Source organism: Scylla paramamosain, chromosome 1 (genome assembly GCF_035594125.1).
Source record: "Scylla paramamosain isolate STU-SP2022 chromosome 1, ASM3559412v1, whole genome shotgun sequence".
Taxonomy (NCBI): domain Eukaryota; kingdom Metazoa; phylum Arthropoda; class Malacostraca; order Decapoda; family Portunidae; genus Scylla; species Scylla paramamosain.
In genome coordinates this window covers 36,946,616-36,973,563 of record NC_087151.1, presented here as the reverse complement: position 1 = coordinate 36,973,563, position 26,948 = coordinate 36,946,616, and the positions used below count along the sequence as shown (strand labels likewise).

Below are 26,948 nucleotides of genomic sequence, written 5' to 3'. Positions count from 1 at the left end.
CGTCGCTGAGTGAGGCGAAGAAAGTATACTAATTAGCGGTGAGAAATTCTACATACACCGCCTCGTGTCTCAAGCATCCGCCTTTCATCCGTATGTTCAGGAATCACTGTAGTTATAAGGGTTGTGATGGTGGAGTGAGGGTGGTGAGGATAAATCGAAGGATCTTGCATTGGAAAATGTAAGGATGAGACCAAAAGCTTACACATACATGGACATGGGAGAAGCGTTAAGAAACCAGTATGCAAACACAGTCCTTGTATAGCATATATATTCACCTATTCTTGCATTGGAAAAGATAAAGCATGAGACCAAAAGCTTAAACATAAACGAACATTAAGGGAAGCTGTAAGAAGCCAGTAAGCATGCAGTAAGCACAGCCTCATCCCTCACCCATAAATACCGTGTCTAATTTTCCAAGCCCTCTATTGACTGCACTGACCACATTACTAAGTCAGTTCTAATCATCCGCCACTGTAATGAAGAATGTATTTTAGCTTCCCTATCACACAGCAACACATCATTGTCATGCCCCACAGCACTCTCTGGGTAGTGGTATGAAGAGGAAGTGGTGGAATAGTTGTGGAATGAGTGTGTGAGTTCCCAGAAACTTCAACCTTATCTGTTTCCTTGACCTGCCCATCCCATTCCCTTTGTAGGAGTGTGTAGATCAGGGTCTCTCTCTCTCTCTCTCTCTCTCTCTCTCTCTCTCTCTCTCTCTCTCTCTCTCTCTCTCTCTCTCTCTCTCTCTCTCTCTCAACATCATCACTTAACTTTCAAATCTTTTTCTTTTTCCTCCTTTCCTTCTCTATTTGTAAAGGATTTTCTCCTGCCAATTCATTTCGTCTCGTTATCTCTTATCCCCATCCTCCTGCTCCTCCTCCTCCTTATTGCCTCGCCTCTCCCTTTCTCTTTTCCCCGTTGTTGTCTCCAGTTTTATCGTCCTGGCCGGCAATCGTGAGTCAGGAGAAAGGGAAAGCAAAGCGAGACAGGAAATCTTTGGGATAATTTTGTCTGACCAGAAGAAAGTTTACAGGAGAGGAATTACTTATGTTGGGAAGGACTGAAACTCCTTTTCCTCCTTCTCCTCTCTCTCTTCTTCTTTTTCCTTTTTCCTCCTTCTCTTCTTCATCTTATTCCTCTCGTCCTTTCTCTCTCTTCTTCTTTTTCCTTTTCCTCCTTCTCTTCTTCATCTTATTCCTCTCGTCCTTCTCTCCTCTTTGTTGTTGTTGTTGTTGTTGTTGTTGTTGCTTTTCATCATCATCATCATCATCACGGTCATCATCATCATCATCATCATCATCATCATCATCATCGTCATCGTCATCGCCATCGTCATCTCCTTTTTGCTCTTGTTCTTGTTTTTTTCTTTCTTCTTCTTCTTCTTCTTCCTTCTTCTTTCTTCCTTCTTCCTTCTTCCTTCTTCTTCTTCTTCCTTCTTCCCTCTTTTTTCTTCCTTCTTCTTCTTCTTCTTCTTCCTTCTTCATTCTTCCTTCTTCCTTCTTCCTTCTTCTTCTTCATTCTTCCTTCTTCCTTCTTCCTTCTTCCTTCTTCCTTCTTCCTTCTTCTTTCTTCTTTCTTCTTTCTTCTTTCTTCTTCCTTCTTCCTTCTTCCTTCTTCTTCTTCTTCTTCTTCTTCTTCTCCACTGATATTGTTAGGAATGCAGTTTCTCCTTGATATATTTGTAATGTATCTGAACAAGGAGTCACGTCAAAATTTTCTGTCCCTTTTTTTTTTTTCTTTTCCTTACATGATCTGTTTTCTTCTCTCTTCTCTCTGTTCAGTTGTATATCACTCGTCCGCCTCAGTCTTCTTTCTCTTTTTCTCTTTTACCGTTTCTTTGTATCATTTCTTGTATTCTCTGTATTCAATTTTATCTGGATCATTCACTCTTTTCTTGCCTTCTCTTCTTATTCTTTCCCCCCGCCCTCTCTCTCTCTCTCTCTCTCTCTCTCTCTGTCTGTCTCTCTCTCTTACATCATATTATGTCGTTCTTTCCCTCTTCTTTCTTTCCTTTGCTCTTCCCTTTTCATCTGCCATTCAATTTTCCATCATTCATCTACTTAAATATCGCTTTTCATTTTCTTTCTTTCTCCATCTATCTCATCTTATTCCCACATAATTATATCTCAATCATCCGCTTATTGCTTTCTCTTTCTTTCTCTCCCTCTCATACTTTTTCCGTCCATCAACACATGTACATTATCTCCTTTTAATTATATACCTCTTATCCGCTTCATTATCTCGGTTCTTCTTCGCTCAGTCGTTATGATTTATTTATTTATTCGTTCCACGCCAATAATTTCACACATATCTCCTCGTAAGGCTAATGATATTTCCATGGATGAGCAGCGCCTGACGTTATTCTCCCTCCCTCTCCCTCTCTCTCTTTCTCTCCCTCTCTCTAGTCTCTTTTGGTACCGCCGCCTTATGTGTGTGACAAGAAGAAATGCATCATATTATTTGTTGCTGATGCGAGACTCCCTTGCTTTCCCCCGTATTAGTGATGAATGTTGCGTGTATTTGCTTGCCTTTGCTCGTCTTTGCATGAGTAGTGAGTTGATCATAATATTTGGAAATGTATGAGTAATTGTTATTTGTGGGTAGGTACGGGGAATTGTGTGTGTGTGTGTGTGTGTGTGTGTGTGTGTGTGTGTGTGTGTGTGTGTGTATGCGTGAGAGAGAGAGAGAGAGAGAGACCCACTCACATACACACACCTATCCACCCACACTCACTATAAATTAGACACATCACTTGCCATATCACCTTAGTGAACACACACACACACACAAAAAATGAAGATTACAACCAAGCTATGTATTACAGCAAGGGGGAAGAAAACTACAGGAGCAAAACGTTGGATATTTGCCAGTTTAGATTGCATATTTTTGTCCTTAACGTATTTCCTTACACCCAAGCTCACATTCAGCTCATTAAGTAGTTTTATCTTCTCTTCTCTCATCTCTTTCTTTTCATTCCCAAGAACCTATGAGCACGAGGGAAGCTACAAAAAGCCATTATGTCTATACATGGCAGTCTCTGTATAAAACAATAGATAAATAGATAGAGGGATAGATAGACAGATGAATAGACAGATAGCTATTTTATGTGCCAGAAGCATGCACATTCAATAAATTAATATCACATAAGAGGGATAGATAGACAGATAAATAGATAGATAGCTATTTTATGTGCCAGAAGCATGCACATTCAATAAATTAATATCACATAGACGTCCTAACATGAATACAGTAACAAATCAAAACACAAGGACACCATAAAACAAAAAAAAATAATAAATAAAAAGAATGAATATAGATGAAATAAAGCCAGATAAATTACTAACTACCTAGGACAATCAGGCAAAAGATAAGGAGATAAAGAAATACACACATATATACCCATGCCAACTTATCGCGTATCATCTCATATCCACACACCAACTTGCATTCAGTCGCTTCTTCTCTGTTTACCCGCCCGTCCGAGGCATCGAAAGCATATGTAGTGACCTGATGCGAAGGTTAGACACTCCCTCGTACGTGTTTCCGCTTCACCGCGTCTCTGGATCACGTCAGGGTTTCTATTTCCCGACGAACTGATTGAGATAAGTGGGCCGCTGATCAGCATTCTGGGCTGTTACGTGCTTGTGTGCTTGTGTTCTTGCTTGTGCTCTCTCTCTCTCTCTCTCTCTCTCTCTCTCTCTCTCTCTCTCTCTCTCTCTCTCTCTCTCTCTCTCACTTTCGCCACCTCATTCCCTCTCACACGGCCCTGCGCCTCACCTTTGCCTCACCTTTACGCCTCACTACTCCCTCATGAAACGCAACAAGTCGAAGTCGAACCACCATAAGACATCTCGCTGCTGATTCATTCCTGCACCATGTTTTTCTTTCCTTCTAGAGTTACCCCTTGTCCATTCAGAGCCACGCCTAATGGGTCCTCTCATTAGATGCCTCCCGGACCCACTTTCCAGACACGCCCTCCTGCTCCCGCTCGTCTCTGTAGGCTGAGGGTGTGTACGACTGGAATCACAATGCATGTCATGTTCTTGCCCCAAAAACATGCGGAATGAGAATGATTTATTTTTGGAACTGGTGACTTGAATTATTTGTTAATAAGTAGGTTTAGATGTTCTGTGAATATTAATGGTTTGAGCTTAAAGTTAGATTTACAAATGAGATAGGTAAGAAGCTGGTTTCCAAATTCAGTGGCAGATGAATAAATAGACTTCATAATCAGGATATTGGTGCCGAGTAAAAAAAAAAAAAAAAAAAAAAAAACAGGATATTAGAAGATACTGGTTCTCAGATAGAGTGGTAGATGAATGGAATAGACTCTGTAATCAGGTTGTTGGTGCTTAATCAATAGGGAGCCTTTGAAGATTAGATAGATTTGTGAATGAGGATGAGAAGTGTTATTTATACAAAGACTACCACTTGTAGGCCTGATGGCTTCTCGCAGCTTCCCATTTTTGTAATATATCAGCTTCTTGTGTTTTTAATATGTAAGTAGCCTTAGGCATTGTATTTTACATGTGTCCTCAAGCTTATGGTCTCTGATCCGCTGACGGCCTACTTACAAAACTTCACAATTGAATGGGTGATAAATTCTTAGCACATCAAAAGACTTGAAAATGAAACGCTAAACACGATGGAATTAAGTATGGCAGGGCAGGTTACTTGACTTCTGAACGTGACTCTGTGTACTTGCTAACTTACACACTACCCAGACACACTTATCACAAGACGACCACTCGATTCTATACACGTAAAATTCACTTTCATGGGTCCCGCCACCCGTACGCAAACTGACTAGCGGAGTACGTAAGTTTAAGTGCAAGTCACCTCCGTCATTTTTCTCCAGTCACTGACAAAAGCGCCGCATCACATCCCTTCGCTCCCCATTACGCCATCTCACGTCATGATGATCCACTTGTATGTATTTACGTATTACATTTGCACATTCGGATCTTGGTTCTGTTCCATAAATCTTCACTCTTTTATCGCTGCGCTATAAGAAACACACACACACATATACACACACACACACAAACACACACACACGTTGGATAGCAGAGGGAAAGTGAAAAAGGGAAAACAGAAAAGGGGAACAAGAAGGGGAAGATAAACACACACACACACACACACACACACACACACACACACACACACACACACACAGAGAGAGAGAGAGAGAGAGAGAGAGAGAGAGAGAGAGAGAGAGAGAGGGGGGGGGAGGAGATCTGGAGGAAAAGAAAGGGAAGGCAGATTAATGGAGAGTGAGAGCAGGAGGAAAAAACAAGCCCTAGTTTTCACACCTATAAATCAATGTTCACCTCTCATTAACCTGACCTCCTCCTCCTCCTCCTCCTCCTTCTCCTCCTCCTCCTTTTCCTCCTCCTCCTCCTCCTCCTCCTTTTCCTCCTCCTCCTCCTCCACCTCCTTCTCCTACCCACCCCATTTAACCTCCACCTTTTTTTCCCCTCCCCTTTCCCACCCTCATACCGCAAACCTCCCTCCCTCCCCCCGTGCCTCCCTCCCTCCCTCACTCCCCTCTCTTTCCCATTACCATTACAGTCACCTCCTGTTCCTCCCTCCCTCCCACACCTTCCCCCTCATCACTTCCCCTTTCCTCCTCCTCCCCTTCCACTCTCACATACACAGGCCTTCACTTGTTGTTGTTGTTTGTTGGACTTGTTCGGCCATAAGAAAGTTTTGCAAGCAGGTGTTTGTGTGTGTGTATGTGTGTATGTGTGTATGTAAAAATTTCATAATTGGGGAGGTGTGTTTTGTTTATTATTATTTTTTTTTCGTCAGAGGAGTTATCAGGTTATAATCACCCACGTCATCGCCTCTAATTGGATCCTTTCCTGAGGTGCGTGTGGGTTGAGTGCTTGGTGGATGAGGAGGAAACAATGCTAATAGCCTGCTCGGTGCCACCATAACACTTGGAGGCTGGAAAAAAGAGGAAAATGAAATACACAAAAACGAAGATAAAATAAATGAACTGGTAATGCCGCTCGCAAGATTGCTTTATCGGACACACACACACATACACACACACACAGAGATAGATAGACAGATATATACTTGTAGATAAGCCTCTCTCTCTCTCTCTCTCTCTCTCTCTCTCTCTCTCTCTCTCTCTCTCTCTCTCTCTCTCTCTCTCTCTCTCTCATTCCAGCTCAGCACGCCCGCCATTTAAACGGACACGCCGATGCATTAGAAGAGCCACATGGTAAAGTGTAAACATTCTCCTTCTCGACACAAGCAAGAGGTGTACCACTGTGAAATGTGAGGAAAAGATAGTGGTAATGGTGGTGGTGGTGGTGGTGGTAATAGTTGTGGTAGTAGTAGTAGTAGTAGTAATAGTAACAGTAGTAGTAACAGTAATAGTAGTGGTAGTAGTAGTCTGTTGTCGTTGTTGTTGTTGTTGTTATAACGATAAGTGATAATGTAAGATAAAGAAAAAAAAACAGAAGGAGCAAAAAAGAGGAAGACTATGAAAAGAAGAGATAAAGAATAAGAAGAAGAAGAAGGAAGTGAATGAGGAGGAGGAGGAGGAGGAGGAGAAGGAGGAGAAGAAGAAGGAGTAGTAGTAGTAATAGGAGGAGGAGGAGGAGGAGGAGAGGAGGTGGAGGAAGAGGTGGAGGAGGAGGAGGAGGAGGAGGAGGAGGAGGAGGAGGAGGAGGAGTAAAATAAAAACAAGACTAAATCTAAGCAAATCAGTAACTAACTTAGATTCTGGAGATAATTTGAGCCATTTGAGGTTAATAGGTGTTAAAGATGCTCAGTCTCTCTCTCTCTCTCTCTCTCTCTCTCTCTCTCTCTCTCTCTCTCTCTCTCTCTCTCTCTCTCTCTGAGTAGTCAATTAATGCGTCTCAAGATGGTGATGTGAAAATACATGAACCTGTTCAACAAATCAACACACACACACACACACACACACACACACACACACACACACACACACACACACACACACACACACACACACACACACACACACACACACACACGCAGGATATTACAAGATTTTATTGGTCTTTCCTCTGTGGCCTGTGGGGTTATCGGGCGGGAAGAAAAGGTGACGGGAGGATGAAGAGGAGGAGGAGGACGAGGAGGAGGAGGAGGCGAGGCGATGTGGTGGGAAGGGAAAGCAGATAGGAGGGTGAGAGAAACGGAAGAGAGGAGAGGAATGAATTATGATTTTGTCCATGGAAGATATGTAGGAGGAAAGAGAAAGAGGTGAAAGGAGAATGATAACTAAAGGGAAGATAGAAAGAAATGATAAAGAGTGTAAAAAAAAACAACTTAAAAGTAAACTATGAATATAGAAAGAAAACAGAAAAAAAAGAAAAGGAAAGAGCGGAAAACAGAATAAACACGACTAGAGGAAAAGAAAGAAGTATGATGGGGGAAGAGGAGATGAAAGGGAGGAGGTAAAGGAATGATAAGAGTGGGAAAAGAGAGAGATAAAGAGAGAGAGAGAGAGAGAGAGAGAGAGAGAGAGAGAGAGAGAGAGAGAGAGAGAGAGAGAGAGAGAGAGAGAGAGAGAGAGAGAGAGAGAGAGAGAGAGAAAGGGCGACACGGTTACGAGACAGCAGAGTAAAGATGTATACGAGCACACAACGGTATCTACCCTGTGATGTGGTCGGTCCTATCACCGATCGTAAAGTGCCGCGGATGATTGATGCTGGCAATAGAAAGCCTTCTTATTGCTCCCACTGACCGCTGAATGATTCTTTTACTGGTACAGGATGTAAACAGTGCATGTATTGTGGCTCCTCTCTTTTCTTTAGCGTAACTACTTGAGTGAAAGAATAAAAAAAAAAAAAATGATGCTCGCCCCTTTTCTTCTAACGGTGGCTGACTGAAATGACAATTGCTTGGAAAGTTGAAATATCTACGTGTTGTTTCCTGATCTGCTGAAGTGATTGAGTGAAAAGTTGGTGAAACACTAAAAAATTTGGTGGTTCCTTTCTTTCCTTTTTTTTTTTTTTTCAACGGTGACTGAATAAAATGACAATTGCTTGAAAGAGTGAAAATGCTGTGTCTTCTTTGTTTATCGGTTGGTAATTGGCTTGGTAAGAAATGTTGAAACACTGAATTTTTTTGTCTCTTCTTTCTTTCTTTCCTACTAAATAATAAATGATTGTTGCTAGAAACAGTGAAGAAAACGTCTACTTTCTTGATCTGTTGGTAATTGGCGAGGCAAGAATTGCTGAAATGTTGGAAATTTTTGTCTCTCCTTCCTTTTTTTTTTCTCGAGTAAATAATATTTGCTAAAGAAAACAAAAGAATCTTGTTTGTTCCTTTCTATATTTAATGCTGAATAAATAAAAATTGTTGAAAATATATAAATTTTGTCTCTCCTATCTCACTTCCTTACTTGCTGCTTAAATACGTAACAATTGTTGAGAGAAGTGAACATTTTGCTTTTTCCTCTATTTATTTAATGTTAAGTAAATAACAGTGGCTGAAGCAATGGACATTTACCTTTTCTTTCTCTATTCCTTACTGACTATATAACAATTTATGAGATACTGAAAAGTTTTGTCTCTCCTTACTGGGTGAATGACAATTACTGAAACTGAAAATTTACATCCCCTTTCCGTCTTTGTTCCTCACTGACTAAACAACAGTTGAGTCACATGGACACCAGCCATCCCAGCTATTATTTAACCATACTTCGATACGTTAGATTAAATAAGTCACCTGTTTTTCATCTAACATATCCTACAACAATCACTAAAGCAGCCAGGCCACACACCGACTGAAGGCTGGAACACGTGTACACAGCAAGGCGTCACATGAAAGTATCAACAACTCTCTCTCTCTCTCTCTCTCTCTCTGACTTGCCAACAAAGGTCTTTACTACCAGCTCGTGTTTATGATTTTATAATATTCACCACACGCCAAATTAGACAAGAAATCCAGTCAGCGGGGTGCCCCTTCCCCTCCCTCACATCCCTTCCCCTTCCTTGCGCCCCTTCTTCTTCCTTACACCTCTTCTCGTCCCTCACTCCCCTTCCCTTCCCTCACACACCTTCCCCTTCGTTACGCCCATTCCACTCCCTCACGTCCATTCCCGTTCCTTATGCCCTTTTTCCTATCTTACCTCATTCCTTTCCCTCACGCCCCTTCCCATCCCTCCACCTCCCCTTCCCTTCCCTCACGTTCCTGCTCCTCACTCACTCCCTCTTCCCATCACTCACCCTTTCCCTTCCTTATGTACTCTCCCTCACTCCCTTTCCCTGCCCTCACATCCCCTCCCCTCACATGCTTTCCCCTCACGACCTTCCCCCTCTCTCACACTTCCTCGCGTCTTTCCCCTCAACACCTGCCTGGGATATACCCTGCTGTACCCCACTCCACCTCCTTTCATTTCTCCTCGGTCCGCCACCTCGCTGGAATGCCCTTAACACATTTCCGGCCGGCCCCCGCTTAGCCCCCGTTAGTTTGAGGGCGCCTCATCCCACCCTGGCCCTGCCCGCAGCCTCGGCACCGTGCTATGGGGGGCGTGGGAGAGAAGGCTGCAGCGGGAATCAGTGACAGCCGTGACATCCTTCAGTATTTGTGAAGAGTGTTGCATTGTGGGGATCAGAAGAGATGTGCATGTATTTTTAGGAAGTTTTATGAGGCAACAGGCAGGAAATCGTCTCCCTCTGGCTGATTCGGCGCACATGACCCTCCTCCCTTCCTTTCCTTCCTCCTCCTCCTCCTTCTCCTCCTCCTCCTCCTCCTCCTCCTCCTCCTCCTCCTCCTCCTCCTCCTCCTCCTCCTCCTCTTCCTCTTCGTCCTTCTTTTCCTGATCCCTCAACGCCGCCGCTTTCTAGAGTCTCTTAAATCTACCAGCCGCAGGAAGAGGTGGAGGAGAAGGAGGGGGAGGCGTCGCGGATGAGTGGTGGCGGAGTCGCGATGATGTAGAGGCGCTCATCTCTCCAGTGCATGTTGCCAGTTGGAGGAGGAGGAGGAGGAGGAGGAGGAGGAGGAGGAGGAGGAGCAGGAGAAGGAAGAGGAGGAGGAGGAAGAAGAAGAGTCGAGGCGAGGCAGCATCCCAAACCGGTCGAGAGTGAAGGAAAGTTTTCTCTCCAGGATACTGTTTACCTGCATCGTGCCTCGTGTTGCCAGCTGAAGGGCGCGGAATTGAAGGTACTAAGTGACTGGGACTGCCTACGCAACTTTCTATTTCTACCTGGAAGCGTTGAAGGGAGGGTCGCGGGATTCCCAGTCATAGTATCCTGGCCAAGAATGAAAGAGAAACGCGTGTAGGTTGGTCTATGTTCGTGCTCTCCTTCCTCCTCCCTCCCTCACGTGGAACTCTCAAGGTGTAGGTCAGGTAAAGGAAAAGGAAGATGAGTGAGTGAGAGAAGGAAAGGAAGAGAAATAGCGAACATTCATAGTCAGAAATTGATGAATCTGTTTGTCTTACTCATTTCCAGTCGTGCATATTACTTTTTTTTTTCTCTCTCTCGGTCCTAAGTCCTCTTTTCTGACTGTCTTCTTATACATCCTGTCTAACTAATTAACAGTATCAGTAGATCACGGGATTAGCACTGAGGGTAGGCATTAAAATTATCAGCACTCATAGTCAGAAATCAAATACTCTGGATGTTCCACTCATTTCCAATCATACATATAACTTTTTTTTCAGTCCAAAATTCTCTAATCTGTCTTCTTATAAAACATGAAACCGAACAGTATCAGCAAATCAGGGAACTTGGAACAGAAGGAATATACTGCGCATGGTACAAAGGAGTGGGATAGGTTAACTTTATTCAGTCCTAAGCTCTCTAATCTGTCTTGTAAAACTCACAGCTAACACTATCAGCAAATCAGGGGCCGATTGAGGAAGGATACTGGACACGGTACAAAGGAGTGGGATAGGTTACTGACTACGTGACTCTACCTGGCGATCGTCACTCACCACCTAGTCTTTCGTCTCTGCTGTGGAGGTGCGAGTGGTGATGCATCTGGGTTGGAACATGTATGCTATGTATAGTACCCGACACTGCCTGAATGCATGGTGTGCGGGGAAAGAAGGAGAGAGTGGGCCCTGCTGCTGAGTCGTGTGTGTGTGTGTGTGTGTGTGTGTGTGTGTGTCCCTTTTTCTTTGCTTATCTCCTCATCTGTCTTCATATTGTGATTCTAACTTCAGACTGTAAAAAAAAAAAAAAAAGACAAAAAAAAAAACAACGTCCTTTACAAGACTGGCCATTCCACTTTTCCCTTGCTATCATCCCTTCACCTTCTTTTCCTCCCTTTCCTTCCCTTACCTTCTCTTCCCTTCGCTTCCTCGTCATCATCGTCCTCATTCTCCTCCTTCCATTTCCTTACCTTCCCCTCCCTTTGCTTCTCTTCCTATTTTGTATCCCCTAGTATTCTTCCTTCCCTTCTCTTCTTTTTCCTCCTTCCTTCCTTTCCCTTCTTCCTCCTTCCTTCCCTTCCCTTCCTTTCCCTTCCTGCAAGTGCCCCTGTTATCCCTGACCCGTGGCGAGGAAGGTGCCAAGAGTAGCTCCTGACCTCAAACGCAAGCCTCTTAAACTTCCTTCGCGTTTCGTCCTTCCTCGGGTGTTTGGCCTTTGAAGAGAAAGAAAAAGAGAGAGAGAGAGAGAGAGAGAGAGAGAGAGAGAGAGAGAGAGAGAGAGAGAGAGAGAGAGAGAGAGAGAGAGAGAGAGAGATTATAAAGGGAGGGAAATGAGTGTAGGATAGACAAAGGGAGGCTTGGAATGGACGAAGGAAGGGAAACTGTACAGGGAGGGAAAGAGGTGTGGGACGGAGGAGTCCAGGTTTCGAATGGACAAAGAAGGGTGGTTGTACTTGAAGAGAAGGTAGATTGGAATAGACGAAGGCAGGCTTAAAATGAACGAAGATAGGGAGGTTGTAAAAGGAGGGAAGGAAGTGTGGCAGAGGGAAGGCAAGAGGCAAGAGGGAGGAGAAGAAGGCTTAATTTTTCCAGTTCCTCTTCATTTGCGTGTTTCAAGTGTGAGGAGAGGAAGTGCTATCCATACTTGGGCGTGTTTTGATTCGCTCCTGCTGATTTTGAATGTGGTGCTTGTGTGTTGGTGGTTAGGGGGGCTGGTAGTGATGGTGGTGGTGCTTGTGGTTTTGTTGTTGTGGTTGTGGTTGTTGTGGTTGTGGTTGTTGTTGTTGTTGTGGTTTGTTGTTGTAGTTGTTGTTGTTGTTGCTGTTGCTGTTGTTGTTGTTGTTGTTGTTGTTGTTGTGTCTTTTAAAGGGGAATTACAGAGGAAGAGCTAATATCATATTGCTAACGAACATTAAAAAAATTTGCCATCGAGAGAACAATTAAATACTGTGCTTACATACAAAGAACTTACACCAGATGAACAACACATTTACAGTTTTATCTTTAAGAAGGAAATTACATACGCCCACAGAGGAGCATGTAAGATTACTCAGCCTAAAACAGGAAGAACAAGAATATAAGAAAATAAGAGAAGCTGCAAGAAGTCATCAGATATACACGTAGCGGTCTCATATTTAACACCAGATAACTAACATGAGGGAAACTTAGAGTAATCCTTAGACTTTCCTTTCGTTTTTTAACAATCCCATCTGAGGAACACAAATACACACACACACACACACACACATACAAAAAAAAAAAAAGAAATTTGTGGGCACCGTACATTTTACAAAGTGGCAATTATATTTTTTTTCTCAACATTTCTCCTGCGCGTTGTTGTGTTTTCAGCGTCGGGTGCCTTTTTTGGTCAGGTTTTCATAAGGCACCGCGTCTTTCCTCGTCTCGTGAAGGTGTGCTGGTGTGCGGAGGGGAAGAGATCGTGGAAGTTTTCTCCTTTCTCTTTCTTGCGATTTTTTTTTTGCTTAGATGTATGTGTGTGTGCGTGCATGTGTGTGTGTGTGTGTGTGTGTGTGTGTGTGTGTGTGTGTGTGTATGTATTTTTTTTTTTTTATTTTAGTTAAGTTAACTTTGTGTGATTTCTTTGTTTGTTATATTTGTCTATTATTCTATCAGTCTATATGTTCTGCTTCTATACATATCTATCTGTCTATCTATTCTTATGTTTGTCTCTCTATTTGTCTGTTTACGTATCTATCTATTTATCTATCTATTTAGCAAGCCTGCTATTTATTTACCTATTTAATTATACATTCATTTATCTTTGTATTTATTCACATATTTATATATATTTCTATCTACATAACTTTTTAACTCTACTACCAACACTACTACTACTACTACTACTACTACTACTACTACTACTACTACTACTACTACTACTACTACTACTACTACTACTACTACCACTACTACCTCTACTACTACCACCACTACTACTACTGCAACCAAAAACAACGACAATCATGATAGCAGCACGAGCAAAAATAACCTCTAATCTAACAACCTCTATTCTCTCTCCTCCTCACAGTGGAGCGTGGTGCTGGGGGTGAGTTTCTTGGTGATGGGGCTCATGCCTTCTGAGGTGGGTCCCGCCTATCCCAACAATGGCTTCCTTCCCGCCACTGATGGGGGCACGCCTGACTGTGTCCAGGACCCGCGAGACACCTTCTGCCTCGACCACAAGAAATACCCCAAGTAAGTGACAGATACACATCTGATAGGTCTTAAAAAAGAGATATGAAGGAGAAATAAGTTAAAGTCTGCTAAGTTGATTTAAAAAGAAGATAAGAAGAACAAGTAAGTGATGTGTTCAGGCTTGGTAAACTTTGATTTAAAAGAGATGGAAGGACAAATAAATGATGGGATCAAGATGGAGAAAGTTAGATTTAGGAAGAAATATGAAAAAAAGTTAGATGAGAGAGAGAGAGAGAGAGAGAGAGAGAGAGAGAGAGAGAGAGAGAGAGAGAGAGAGAGAGAGAGAGAGAGAGAGAGAGAGAGAGAGAGAGAAACTGGTTTTCACATTGAGTGGTAGTAATCAGGTTGTTAGTGCCGAATCATTAGGAAGCTTTTAAAAGAGGATTAGGCAAATTTATCGAGATGAGAGGAGGAAGTAAGTAAGCATGTTTTACGAGTATAAAGGGACTGCGAGGAGGGGCAGGAGTTAAAGTAGCAATAGAACTTAGTCTTGTCACTTAATTTAGTCTAAATATTAATATCGAAAGGCTAGAGGACCTAAGTGGTTAAGTTAATAAATTTTAGCGGTGTTTCAAGATGGTGAAGGCAGTTATCTTTTAAATGTGATTTTGAGTTATGGTGCAGCAACATCAACCCTTTGCTGTTAATTCTATCTTGTTTTAGCACTCTTGGCAATCGGACTCATCAAAAATTAAGCTGGAACCACTTGTAAGCTTCACTAGATATTGGATGGCATCTATTGCTGTGGGTGTGGTCTTTTAAAATCCTTATCTAAATTTATACAAGGCCAATATATCAAGCTCAGAAGAGGCTGTAGCAAAATGAGGGTTAAATATGACACTGGCTTGGATTATAAGAGCGCGCTGCCTCTCACGCCGGGAAGATATCGTGTGCTTGGGTTGGAATGGCAGTCTCTGTTCGTGCACGTGTGGGGATAAAAGGTATATATTCGTATGTAAATATGAAATGTTCAGCTGACAGTTCTGAATTATGCTGAGCTTCTATTTTTTCGAACAGGGAAGAATTTTTAGAACTGAAAGTAAGGATTTATTTATTTTTTTCTGTCGTTCAAATGATGGTGGCGGAATATTCAGCATTTTTAAAATTTACTAAATATGCTAATCTCTCTCTCTCTCTCTCTCTCTCTCTCTCTCTCTCTCTCTCTCTCTCTCTCTCTCTCTCTCTCTCTCTCTCTCTCTCTCTCTCATTCTCAGGGAGCGCATTCTCTACCTCCTGGAAAACAAGATGTTCGACGTGGACTCCATACTGATGGACGAGAGCCGGGATTCCTACGTCTTCGAGTCCAGGTGAGGCTTGTGCAGGTGGGCAGACAGGTGGTATGTAAAGCAACAAGGTAAAAATACAGAAATGTAGTTAGAGATTTTACGTATAAAGCATGCACAGGTAGACAGACAGGTAGGCAGACAGGAAGAAAGACTAGCGGACTGACAAATAGAGAAGACAAAAAGACAGTTGGCACGGAGGTTGTGAGGAAGGGAGGTGAAAATACAGAAATGTGATTAGAGATTTTGCTTGTAAAACAGAGGTAGGCAGACAGGCAGACAGACAGGTAAGCATATAGGCAAGGAGGAAAACAATTGAGAATGGTAGGTAGGTTAAGTAGGTAGGTAGATAGGTAAAAAAATATATATTTCCATAAGAAACAGAGAAAAGCACAGACAAATAGGTAAGTATTGTTATAGGAAGCCCAAAGAAGTCACGTACAGTAAGGGAACACATAACATGACTGGATGATTAGAATAAATGATGAGTCAGTGTCGTAAGTGAATGAAATACTCACAGTTTGCAATGCACAGACTTGTGCCATGAGGAAAATGTCGCTGGATTGATGTCTTTACGTGTAACAGGCAGGTCAGTGGCTGAAACACACACACACACACACACACACACACACACACACACACACACACACACACACACACACACACACACACACACACACACACACACACACACACACACACACACACACACACACACACACACACACACACACACACACAAACATACACACACACACATACTTTAGAAACCGTGGTGTCTTGAATTTTCTTTTTCTAAGCAGTCCAAATCAAAGGGACGTTAGGAAAATAGAATAAGGCAGAAATTTTCAGATTTTACCAGTGCAAGGGGTGAGAGGGTGAAGATATTCATTGACTCCTATATTAGTAAGGTGAACAAAATGCAAGCCAGGAAAACACGCATGAAATGCCGAATAGTGAGCAGATGCTTAGAGCAGAAGAGAATGAGAAACTGACAGATATTACCATAACTAAGGAGATAGTGGAACAAGAGATAGGTTGATAAAGTTCAAGACACTAGATGAAATTTATCCTAGGGTACTTAAGGAATGCAAAGAGGTTATTAGTGAACAGATAGTTTCTATCCTTAGGAATTCACTTGAGTCAGGTGAGGTACCGGTAATGTAGAAGCAGGCAAATGTAGTATCCATCTTTAAGAAAGGAGATAAAACTTTAACGTCTAATTATAGACCTGTCAGCTTAACTTCTCTTGTAGATAAAATGATGGAGTCAGTAATAACGAAGAACATTAGGGAGCATTTAGACAAACATAACCTGATAAATCAGTCACAGCATGTCTTCACGAAGGGGAAGTCTTGACTGACAAACTTGTTAAGTTTTTACAGCAAAGTTTACGAGGCAGCAGATAACGGTGATAGTTATGACGTCCAATACCTGGATTTTAGTAAAGCGTTTGACAAGGTACTCCATCAGAGGCTCGTGAGGAAGGTTAGGGTGCACTGGATAGATGGGAAGGTGTTGAATTGGATAAGGTCATGGCTAAGCGACAGGCGACAGAGAGTGGTAATAAACGGCTGTAAATCCGAGTGGGGTCAAGTAGTTAGTGGGGTGCCACAAGGATGTTGTTTTTAATATATATCAGTGACTTGGATAGTGAAATTAGTAGTGATGTTAGTAAATTTGCGGATAGCACAAAGATAGGTAGATTAATTAGGTCAGAATCGGATGCCATCGCCTTGCTGGCAGATTTGGATAGGATGAACGAATGGACAGACAGATGGCAAATGCAATTTAATATCAACAAATGCAAAGTGCTTAACACAGGTAGATTTATGAGTTATATTTAATTTTGAACTCCGTCTAAGAAAACAATGCACAGAGGCCAGAAACAGGGCAAATAGGGTATTAGGATTAATTTTCATGAGTGTTGAAAGTAGAAGGCCCGAAGTAATATTAAAGTTATATTTGGCGCTGGTCAGACCTCATCTACACTACGCTGTGCAGTTCTGGTCCCCATATTATAGGAAGGATATAGGTCTATTAGAATCAGAACAAAGGAGAATGACAAAAAGGATATAGGGGATGAGGAGTATTCCTTACGAGGCGAGATCAAAGATGTTAAATTTACATTCTTTAGAGAGACGTAGGTTAAGAGGGGACCTGATAGAAGTCTTTAAGTGGTTTACGGGTTATAACAAAGGGGACGCAAGCAAAATTCTTAGGATCAGTAACCAGGATAGAACAAAAAATAACTGATTCAGCTTGAAAAATTTAGGTTTAAAAAAAAGATAGGAAGGAATTGGTTCTCAAACAGTTGTAGATGAATGGAACGGACTTAGTAATCAAGTTGTTAATGCTGAGTCATAAAGGAGAAGATTAGACAGATTTATGGATGAGGATGATAGTGGAAATAGGTAGGTATATTTCATAGAGGGACTGCCACGTGTAGGCCTGATGGTTTCTAACTGTTTCCCTTATTTCTTATGCTCTTATGTTCTTATTATACTAACCGTCTTGGGCAGAAAGTTTTTTTTTTTTTTTTTTTAATAAGTGCAGCGTTTCATGTATTTCCTTCTCACTCTCTCACTCTGTATTTCCTTCTCACTCTCCCCTCTATCCTCTCCCCCTCAGGAGCGTGCCGCCAGTCAACATGTATGGCTACGAACCGCTACGACCGACGTACGAGCCACCGAGACAAACATACGACCAGCCACACCAGACGTACAAGCCGCCGCGACAGAGCTACGGGCCACCTCCTCCTCCTCCTCCTCCTCCTCCTCCTCCTTCAGCGCCTTCCAACAGTTACCTCCCTCCACGCCAGAACAATTTTTCCACCACCTCCAAACCCTACCACCATCCTCCTCCACCCCCTCTCCCCCCTCCCAGTAAATACAGCGCTCCCCACCACACTTCCACATACGGGGGTGCTCCTTATCACTACGGGACCCCTGCCCCTCCCTATGACAACGAAGGACCGTATCCCCGCTATAGAAAGACCACTACCCCTTCCTCCTCCTATCTGACGCGGTACCTGCCACCTCCGACCCCTCCCAGGTCACCACCGAAGCCTCAGCCTTGGTGGAGAAAGTAAGTGGACTCTCTGTTAGTAAGTGTCTTTGTGGCTGTCAGTAAGTGGACTTTTCCATGTATCAGTAAGTGGTCTTTTCAGCCTCTCGGTAAGTGCCTGAGTGATCCTCTCGGTGTGTCAGTAAATAGTTCTTTCTGTGTAGGTAAGTGTTATTAATTGGTTCTTTCAGTATATAACGCGTTCGCTTAGTTTCAGTAGGTGAGTGTCAGTAAATGGCCTTCTCATTGTCTAATTGGCTCCCGTTGTAATTGATCCTTTCAGTAAGTCAGTAAGTGGCTGTCTTTATATAGCCAAGTGTCAGTAAATGATCCTTCAAGTGTCAATAAATGAATTTCTCAACTTATAATTTTGCATGGATGCTCTTCGGTCGCACGAGCATTAAAGTTACAAAGACATACAGAGAGAGAGAGAGAGAGAGAGAGAGAGAGAGAGAGAGAGAGAGAGAGAGAGAGAGAGAGAGAGAGAGAGAGAGAGAGAGAGAGAGAGAGAGAGAGAGAGGAAAAATGATGCAAAATGACATCTGAATTTGCAACCTAAAAGGAAAAAAAAGAAATAGACACCAATCAGCGGTCACTAAACTTTGCTACTGAAAAAAAAGAAATAATTATATTCTCAGTAAATCGCTGTTGGGATACGTTGAAAGTTAACATTTAATCAGTTAGATTCGGCAAGTAGTCAGTAAAAACGTACGCGAGCATGCAGTGTTGGTGAAAGCATTATCTTGAAGCTTATCATTGCTTTCATTAGCAATGCTCATATATTTATGTTACACTTGCGTATATTTTATGCTTTCTTCCTCCTTTCTCTTCTACGTCGTCTTCATTCTCCTCCTGTGCCCTTCCCTTTACTATCCCACTTCTAGAACTTCAGAGATCATCACAAACAACCTCGTATTGACAAACACACCCACTGCTCTCCTCTTCTGCCGTCCTTGCCTTTACTATCCCATGTCAATTACTTCAGATTACCACAGACAGTCTCATAATAGCGATCTCATCACTTTTTCTGGTAAAGTGTGGAACCCCTTTGCCTGCTTTTGTATTTCTCCTTTTCCTGTGACTTGAACTATTTTATAAGGAAGGTTTCAAGACACTTATCCTCCAGTTTTGGATAATCTATTTGGCTTTTTTTTTTTTTTTTTTTTTAGGGACTGTTACCTCAGTTGACTTTTATTTCTCCCTTTTTCTTACCCAGTGCCAGTGCCCTTCTTATATATAAGAAAAAAAGAGCTGTTGCTGTCCTCCTCTTCTACTCTCCCACGTCTATTAGTTCAGACTATCATAAACAGCCTCGTAATGAGAAACACGACTACTATTATCTGTTCCTCCTTTCCGTTCCTTCCCTTCACTGGCCACGCTCTCCGCAGAGTCATGAGGTCTTCCCGGCGGCGGCAGAAGAGACAGCTGGGCTCTTCAGATCTGTGTCCCTACGAGGAGGACTACATCATGCCCCGCGCCGCGCTCAACAACAAGGGCACGTGGATGTTCCTCGTCAACATGGAGGAGGTGTCGCCGCAGTACACGCAGGCGGTACAGACCAAGAAGTGCATGTGAGTACTGGGATAGGAGGGCGTCCAGGAGGTGGTGAAGGTATGGTGGTGGAAATTAGTGGGGTGAGTGAGTAGGGTTTTCACACTACTACTTTACTAGTACTACTACTACTACTACGACTACTACGTAACACACACACACACACACACATATGCACTACTAATCCATATAATGGTTTCAAGAGAGGCAAAAGATAGGTGAACAGATAGACAGACTGTTAGAGAGATGATCAAAATAAAGCAAAACATATTAAATATTTAAATTTCTATTGTATTGCAATTATGCAGGTTATCAATGCTTTGAATCCCGATTGCATTCGATCTTTTTATTGTTTTGAATGGAAGATACGCAAAAGATAGATGAATAAATAGAAGAATTGTTATATAAAAGCAAAATATTTTAAACACGTAGGTTTCCATAGTATAATTACTAGAATATAACTTCTTTAAAACCCTAGTAGCACACGAGTCATCAGTTTTTTGGATGGGAGAGATGACTAATAACCCGCTCCATCCACAGTCCCGGCGCCACCTGCTCGGGCTCCTGCAACGTGCCCGATGGGTTCACCGCCACCTGCCAGCAGCAATACGTGCAGAAGCGGCTCATCGCTCTGGACGGCTCCGGCTCCACCCTCGGCACGGATCTGTTCTGGTTCCCATCGTGTTGTTTGTGCAAGATCGTTCCCGACGGGTGATGCGTCATGGAGTAACTGGCGGGACGAGAGGCGAGGGGCTTAGAAGCCCCTGTCACGCAGACGGAGTTATGTAGATGAAGTTAATGTCCTAGACGGTTAGCCTGTATAGTAACGCCAAAAAAATTTCACAGCACGAGTGTTTTTTCTACAAGAGGTTTGTTACAGGACACGAAACCTGATTTATTTTCTCCCCCAAGAAAGGAAAGACCACGTACTTAGTGAAACCGTTCCAAGTTAGTAGAAAGAATAGTTAGGCACCTTACTGTCTTATAGAAAACGTACCCAAAGCTAAAAGGTCGCGAGAAAACGTCCCTGAAGTAAGGTTAACTTAACTAGTGTTAGACGAGACTGTGACTGTTGGGTATTTGCTGCAGGTACACGCTAGTTGTTAGATGTATTAGTACACGTAGATCTGTGTGGTGCAGCGCCCTTCCCTGCGTTGTGTGATGAGGCTGAACTGTGGCGGGGTGCGGCGCCTGCATTCCCCGGTACCCATACGTGGGCCTGCCACGTCTCGGGGTGGCGTGGAGGGGCGCCGCCGCACACCCTGTCCACACAAATCCTGTCCACGCCACAGCGGACAGGAAACCACAGGGAACATTATTGCGTCCACATCCAAACACGTACAAGATTCTCTTTACTGTTTTTACAATGAATGACTACTATTACTATAACTATTATTACTATTATTCTCACTATTTATATGCTTCCTCGTGATAATTTATATTCAGCCACTGTCATTATTATTATTATTATTATTATTATTATTATTATTATTATTATTATTATTATTATTATTATGTTAACGTACGTCCATCACCATGATTCGTTTTAGTGTGTTTGTGTGAAAAAAAATATATATAAAAAATAATAAATACATGCAAATGTTTCACCTTAGACACATATTAGATTCTTTTGATATAAACTAACAAAAAATAAAGCCCATGAAAATGCCACATAATGTTCTTTAAGTAAACCTGAGTGGACGCGATGCCAGGAAACTGAGTAACGTGTTGGAGAATGAAGAATGTAACAGGAATGATGATAGGATCTTAAGACGACAAGAAAAGAAACAGCTATCCCTCAATCAATCTCGTTCTCTATTTCCAAGTGTAAACCATGACCAATAGAGGGCAGCACTGAAAACTTTGACTGTGGTAACTTTTAGAGGACGAAAGTTGGTGGTTGCCACTGTGCTTCTGAACCACGACCCCTTGAAACTGAAGCGGTAAGTGAAGCACTGAGGCTCCAGTCACGCGTGGGAGCTCACTTCACTGTCATTCCGGGAAGTGAGAGTGAAAAGTTGTGAGCTGCGGCGTATGTTGTGTGCTGTTGTGTTGCATGATATTATTACTATCATTATTATTATTATTATTATTATTATTAGTAGTAGTAATTGTAGCAGCAGTAGTAGTAGTAGTAATAGTACTAGTAGTAGTAGCAGCAGTAGTAGTAGTAGTAGTAGTAGTAGAACAGAAGTAGTAGTAGTAGTAGTAGTAGTAGTAGTAACAGTAGTAGTAGTGGTAGCAGGTCATAGTAGTAGTAGTACCAGTAGCAATTTTATTATTATTATTATTATTGTTATTATTATTATTATTATTATCATTATTATTATTATTATTATTATTATTGTTATTATTATTATTATTATTATTATCATTATTATTATTATTATTATTATTATTGTTATTACTATTACTGTTGTTATTGTCGTGTTCCTTCATCAAGAACGCAGAGAAAGACAACTTGTGGGTGAGTGATGCAACTGTGTCTTTTGTACTTATTATTTACTGTGTTCCTGTGACATGAATTCATAGTCAACTACGTGTGTGCATCTGTCACGCTCTTATTACGCCTCGTGCCCTTACAAGCACCCGACAGCTACTGCACCGCCAAGAACTGATTATCTAATTTCCCTGGTACTTCTACCGGTTACCTAGGTTACCAGAAGTCATTAGAGTGGGTGGGCAAATAGATGGAGGGAGGGAGATAGGCAAGGAAGGGAAGGTACGGAGGGATGAATAGAGGAAGAAAGGGAGAAAGGGAAGTATGAAAGGAAGAGAAGGAGAGATGGGGAAAGGGAGGGAAGGAGGAAGTGAGAGAGATGACGTGATTGGAGTAAGGATCATGTAAGATAGGCAAGGAAGGGAAGTTACGGAGGGATGAATAGAGGAAGAAAGGGAGAAAGGGAAGTATGAAATGAAGGGAAGGAGAGATGGGGAAAGGGAGGGAAGGAGGAAGTGAGAGAGATGACTTGTGATTGGAGTAAGGATCATGTAATTCTTTCGCTCGTCCTTATACTTGTATGTTTGTATTTTTCTCCATCTTCTTTCGGCTGCTCCCGTTAGTAATCGCCACAGCAGGTCAATCTTCACCAACGCGTTCAGTCATCTACGCGTTTCTCAGTCATACCCATAGCAAGCATCTTCTTTCCCTGCATTCATAAACTTTCTCTTAGTTCTTCGTCTTTTTCTCCTGCCGTGTAGATTCATCTTCAGCATTCTTCTTCCCACATACTCATCTCTCCTCTTAACATGACCAAACCACCTCAGCTTTATCTTTCTGGCTTTATCCCTAAAATTTGTATTTTCTGCTATTACCTCTTTATCTATCACCCAGCCTACTATAAACATGAATCCACTTGAACCCGTGGCAGAGGAAGAGGGTAAGCCATATAGATAGAGATAAATAGATAGATGGATAGATAAAGTGATCACTGAATCACACATGAGAAAAGTCCAGATTGAAATACTTAAAACGTACAAAGAAACGGACATAAATAAATAAATGTATAAATAAATAGATGAATAAGATATAATAAAACACAATATAACACAATGAAACACGATAAAGAGCTGGCTCGGGGCGTCTTGACGGCGGGGTTGACAGGATACACGGTCACAACTCCAAGGCTTACGTCCAGTGCCATTATCTGGTGGCCGAACAGTCTGACGTACGGTTTAATAAAGGTAGTCTAGGACGCTACGGTTACGCTTACAGTGGCGCGTCTCTTCAGTGCTCGCCACCGTTCGTTTGGTTTTCGAGGTCGTGGTAAATACTGCGAGAGAAGCCCGAGGAGTGGCTGCTGCAGTGCACTTAGCGTTGCGTGTGTGTGTTGTAGTGCTGATGTGGGTGAAAGGAAGGGTGACAGAGGTGTGTGTTGACTGCCTCGATTTGTTAAACGTAAGGATAGAGTGACTTTTTTCCTCTCATTTGCATAAAGGCCGATCTAGATTACAGAAAGTGAAGGAGAGAAAAAAAAAAAACGCTAATTTCTCGCTTCCAAAATAGAAAAAAATAAAAAAATAAATAAATAAATAAAAACGACTTGTTGCTTAACGTTCTTTTACACTGTGTTTCTGTCGCATGGTTACGAGACCTGTATGGGAGTGTTTGTGTAGTGCGGTGCATGTGTTGTCCCTTAATCATGATGCAGTGTGGGTGTTTTCTTTATTAGCACCTACCTACGTATAACTGCTTGTGTCGCACCGCCACGCTGTGTGGTGCAGGCGTTCATGTTGCTGGATGGTGTTGTGTTGTGTTGGGTTCTGCTCAGTTGTGCAGATTTTCTTTTTCTGACTTTTTTGTTTATTGGTGTTATTTGTCATTAGCTTGGAAAATTTATATAGGATAATACTGATTTTTATTGCGTAAGATGCTCTGACTTTTTTTTTGTGGTAGTAATTGTTCTTGCAGAGGTGTCATGTTTTCATTCTCATGGTGAGGACCAATAACAATTGGCTGGCCTATCGCTGCCCGCATTGCGTTTTTTTCCCCTTTATAAACGATAAAAGAATCTCTACTAACACTTTGTTAGGTTGTAATAAAAACAAATCTACCCAATCTGACATAAACTATCTTATCCCCATTTTATCCTCTTCAGTCCGCATCTGTGGTTGCTTGCACTCGAAAAAAATAGGAATCAAAGTTACCATTAAATATACGATTAATGTAATGGGATTCAAGCTGTTCCCAAAAAAGTAATCCACACGATGATTTAAGCAGGAAACGTGTGGTGGACGCCCACTAGATAAATAATACACGGCGGAGCGCAAGGAGTGAGAATTGAAGAACACACACCGATAATCTTTTTACATATCTTTATTTTCTCAAAATGGTCGAGTCAGTGTGTTTGGTGCCATTCCTTCCATCGTAAGTCTTCTGATCTGATATTTTGTTAGTTGTGAGGTATTGTGATAAATCAGGGGACTTAAAAGCTGAAGGGAAATGCAAAACACAGTGGTAGTGAATTGAAGTTATCTGATTTTTTTACCTCGACTGCACACAAGTAATAATCTTCACATCCCAAGTTCCCTGAGTATCATCCAGCAGGACTCGTGTGGCGCCCTTCAGGTCCTCCCCAGCAGAGTCAGCAAAGTGCCAGCCGGGGCGATGCTGTGGTGCTCGTTACCCTTATTAGTTTATTGATCAGAGAGCGTATTGTCTTGTAAGAATGAGCTGCTTGTTGATTCATCTCTGCTTATCATATAACAAGGAAAATGTTTTCCATATTTTATTTTCTGATACAGCTCGTATGAAAAAGTTGTTGAATCATAATATTACAAGTTTAATGTATCAGGACACACTTGGGGGCTGATAAAAACAATGTCCAACACCATAAGCTGCGCCAACAACACCTGACGCTATCGCTGCTATTACTGCCACTACCACCACCACCACCACTACAGCTTCCCTCCCGTACCCACCCACCACCAACACTGACCAGTCCTTCTTCCCTCCCACTCCTACTATCACTGCCACCATCACAACCTCCCTCCTGTCTAAACCACCACCACCACCACCACTGAAACCTTGTTCTTACTTCTCGAAAACTGGTAATAAAATTTCATAGAATTTATTATTATATATATATTATTTTTTTTCTCTTTTATCCGTTTTATGATAATGACTAAAGTAAATTCTGACATCACTCGGAAGAAAAACAAAGGAAGATGTGAAAGAACATTACAGCGAAAAGTGAAAATCCCAGGGACTTCACATGCGCATCAGAGAGTTTCCTTTTTTTATAATTTTGAGGAGTAACCAATCCATGCATAACGCTGAGCGCCACGCAGCCGCCGCAGGGAATGATAAGCCATAATAGATGAAAGCACCACCAACCTTATCTAAATAATTAATGACGATAAATATATCTGAGCCGCGCGCCCTGGGGTCACTCTGGGAAAGGAATATCAGAGGCTGGGTATCGATACAGTTTTATTCATTGAGAGGCTGCGAGTGGTGGGCCGCCAGCTGGGTGGTAATTATGGAACACTCGCGTCGTAACAAAACGGCGCCTCCTAAAGTTTCTCTCGCTATGATGCAGCGTTTTGATCCCACACTCAGATCCGGGTTTCATTTCCCCGCTGCGCCTCGCCACCAACCTGCTTGCCTGACAGGTGCCTCGCCTCGCTGGCAGGGGCCGGATGCTGCGCCCAATATGGTACTGAGGCTGAGACAGGTCATGCTGTAAATAACTGTAGCCAACAAGGGTGTGTGGGAGGCAGCGGCAGCAGCGGCACCAACACAAGCGGTTATGGAATGGTTCCAAAGGCAACCTCGGGCGCCCCACGTGCCAGCGGGCCAGTACTGTCACGGGGATATTAGTACTACGTCACCGCCGATGTGCTGCTTATATGCCGTGTCTTGGGAAGGATTAAGAACGAGAAAAACAAATTTTTTATACTCCACTAGTCTTAAATTAATAGTAAATCAGTATATTTTCCCGTATCAGTTAGTCTTTGTCATAGTAATGATGCAATAAAAGGAAAAAAATGTTGTTGTCCAGTTGCACGGTTTCTACAGAAAAAAAAAGAAAAGAAAATTAAAAACCTCGTCTTAGTTCGATTCTTCCTGTTACGACCAAACAACCTTGAGCAATTAGATAAAACAACTCTCTTTCCTGGTGAAAATCACGCTGTTTTGAATACAAAATAAAGCAGTAAACAAGAACTCCTTTCCTTGGCTAGATTCACGTCGGTTCGACTTGATAACATTGATGCAATAAGAGATAAGCAACCTTCCTTGCCATGCATTGGACGTGTCTCCTCGAGTGACACTCTTCATGTGCCACAAGGGAAATCACATCCAGCGCCTAGGTTTACAGTCACATGATGTGGTGCTGCGTGACACTGGCCGTACTGATAAACACTTCGTCTCATCAGGGCATCAGAGGTGACTCATCAGGGCATCAAAGGTGACTACTAGTGTTCTTTGGAATATTTTCTCTTGCTTACAGTGCAGAATTTCCATTAAGCTACCATTAGACTCATTAAGCACCCTTGTAAACTGCAAATTACGTACACTATAGCCTGTTAGATATAAGAAAGAACAACGAAACATTTTAGAAAAGCGAATAACGAACGCCTCCACTTCCTTTCACACATTTCGCGCGACTGTGACGTCATGTATACTCTTGTCTATCACCTTCTGTTAAATCAGCGATGACTGCTGACATCATAAATTGATAAGCCGCTTGAATTACGTTGGATTTTGCATAAATGCGTCATTAATCCAGCGTGCTCGTTATGTGGTGAGAGAGGCAGAGTGGCGCTTCATTCATCACCGTCAGACAGAAAACGGGATGCAGGTGAGGGCTCACTGTATCCTACTGTGTGTTTCAGAGACTGTTATATAGTTTTCCGGAATAACTCCAACAAACCGAAGAATTGTGATCATGCTTTGACAGACCTTGTTTCAGATACTCCACTAATTTTCGTCACTATGGTCAATAGAACACACGTAGGCTATTACT

At 42.3% G+C, this 26,948-nt stretch overlaps 1 protein-coding gene across 3 annotated transcripts in view; it reads left to right on the top strand.

Annotated features, from left to right (window-relative positions):
• The window catches only part of LOC135104970 (uncharacterized), a 109,994-nt gene extending 88,844 nt beyond the window's left edge, over nucleotides 1–21,150 (top strand). For all 3 annotated transcript variants that reach the window (XM_064012821.1, XM_064012825.1, XM_064012834.1), the window contains 5 exons: nucleotides 13,413–13,579; nucleotides 14,794–14,886; nucleotides 17,494–17,949; nucleotides 19,317–19,499; nucleotides 20,020–21,150. In XM_064012821.1, coding sequence (XP_063868891.1) covers nucleotides 13,413–13,579; nucleotides 14,794–14,886; nucleotides 17,494–17,949; nucleotides 19,317–19,499; nucleotides 20,020–20,194 — 1,074 coding nt within the window. In that variant the 3' untranslated portion in view covers nucleotides 20,195–21,150. The remainder of the gene's footprint in view (nucleotides 1–13,412; nucleotides 13,580–14,793; nucleotides 14,887–17,493; nucleotides 17,950–19,316; nucleotides 19,500–20,019) is intronic.
• The last annotated feature ends 5,798 nt before the right edge of the window (nucleotides 21,151–26,948 follow it).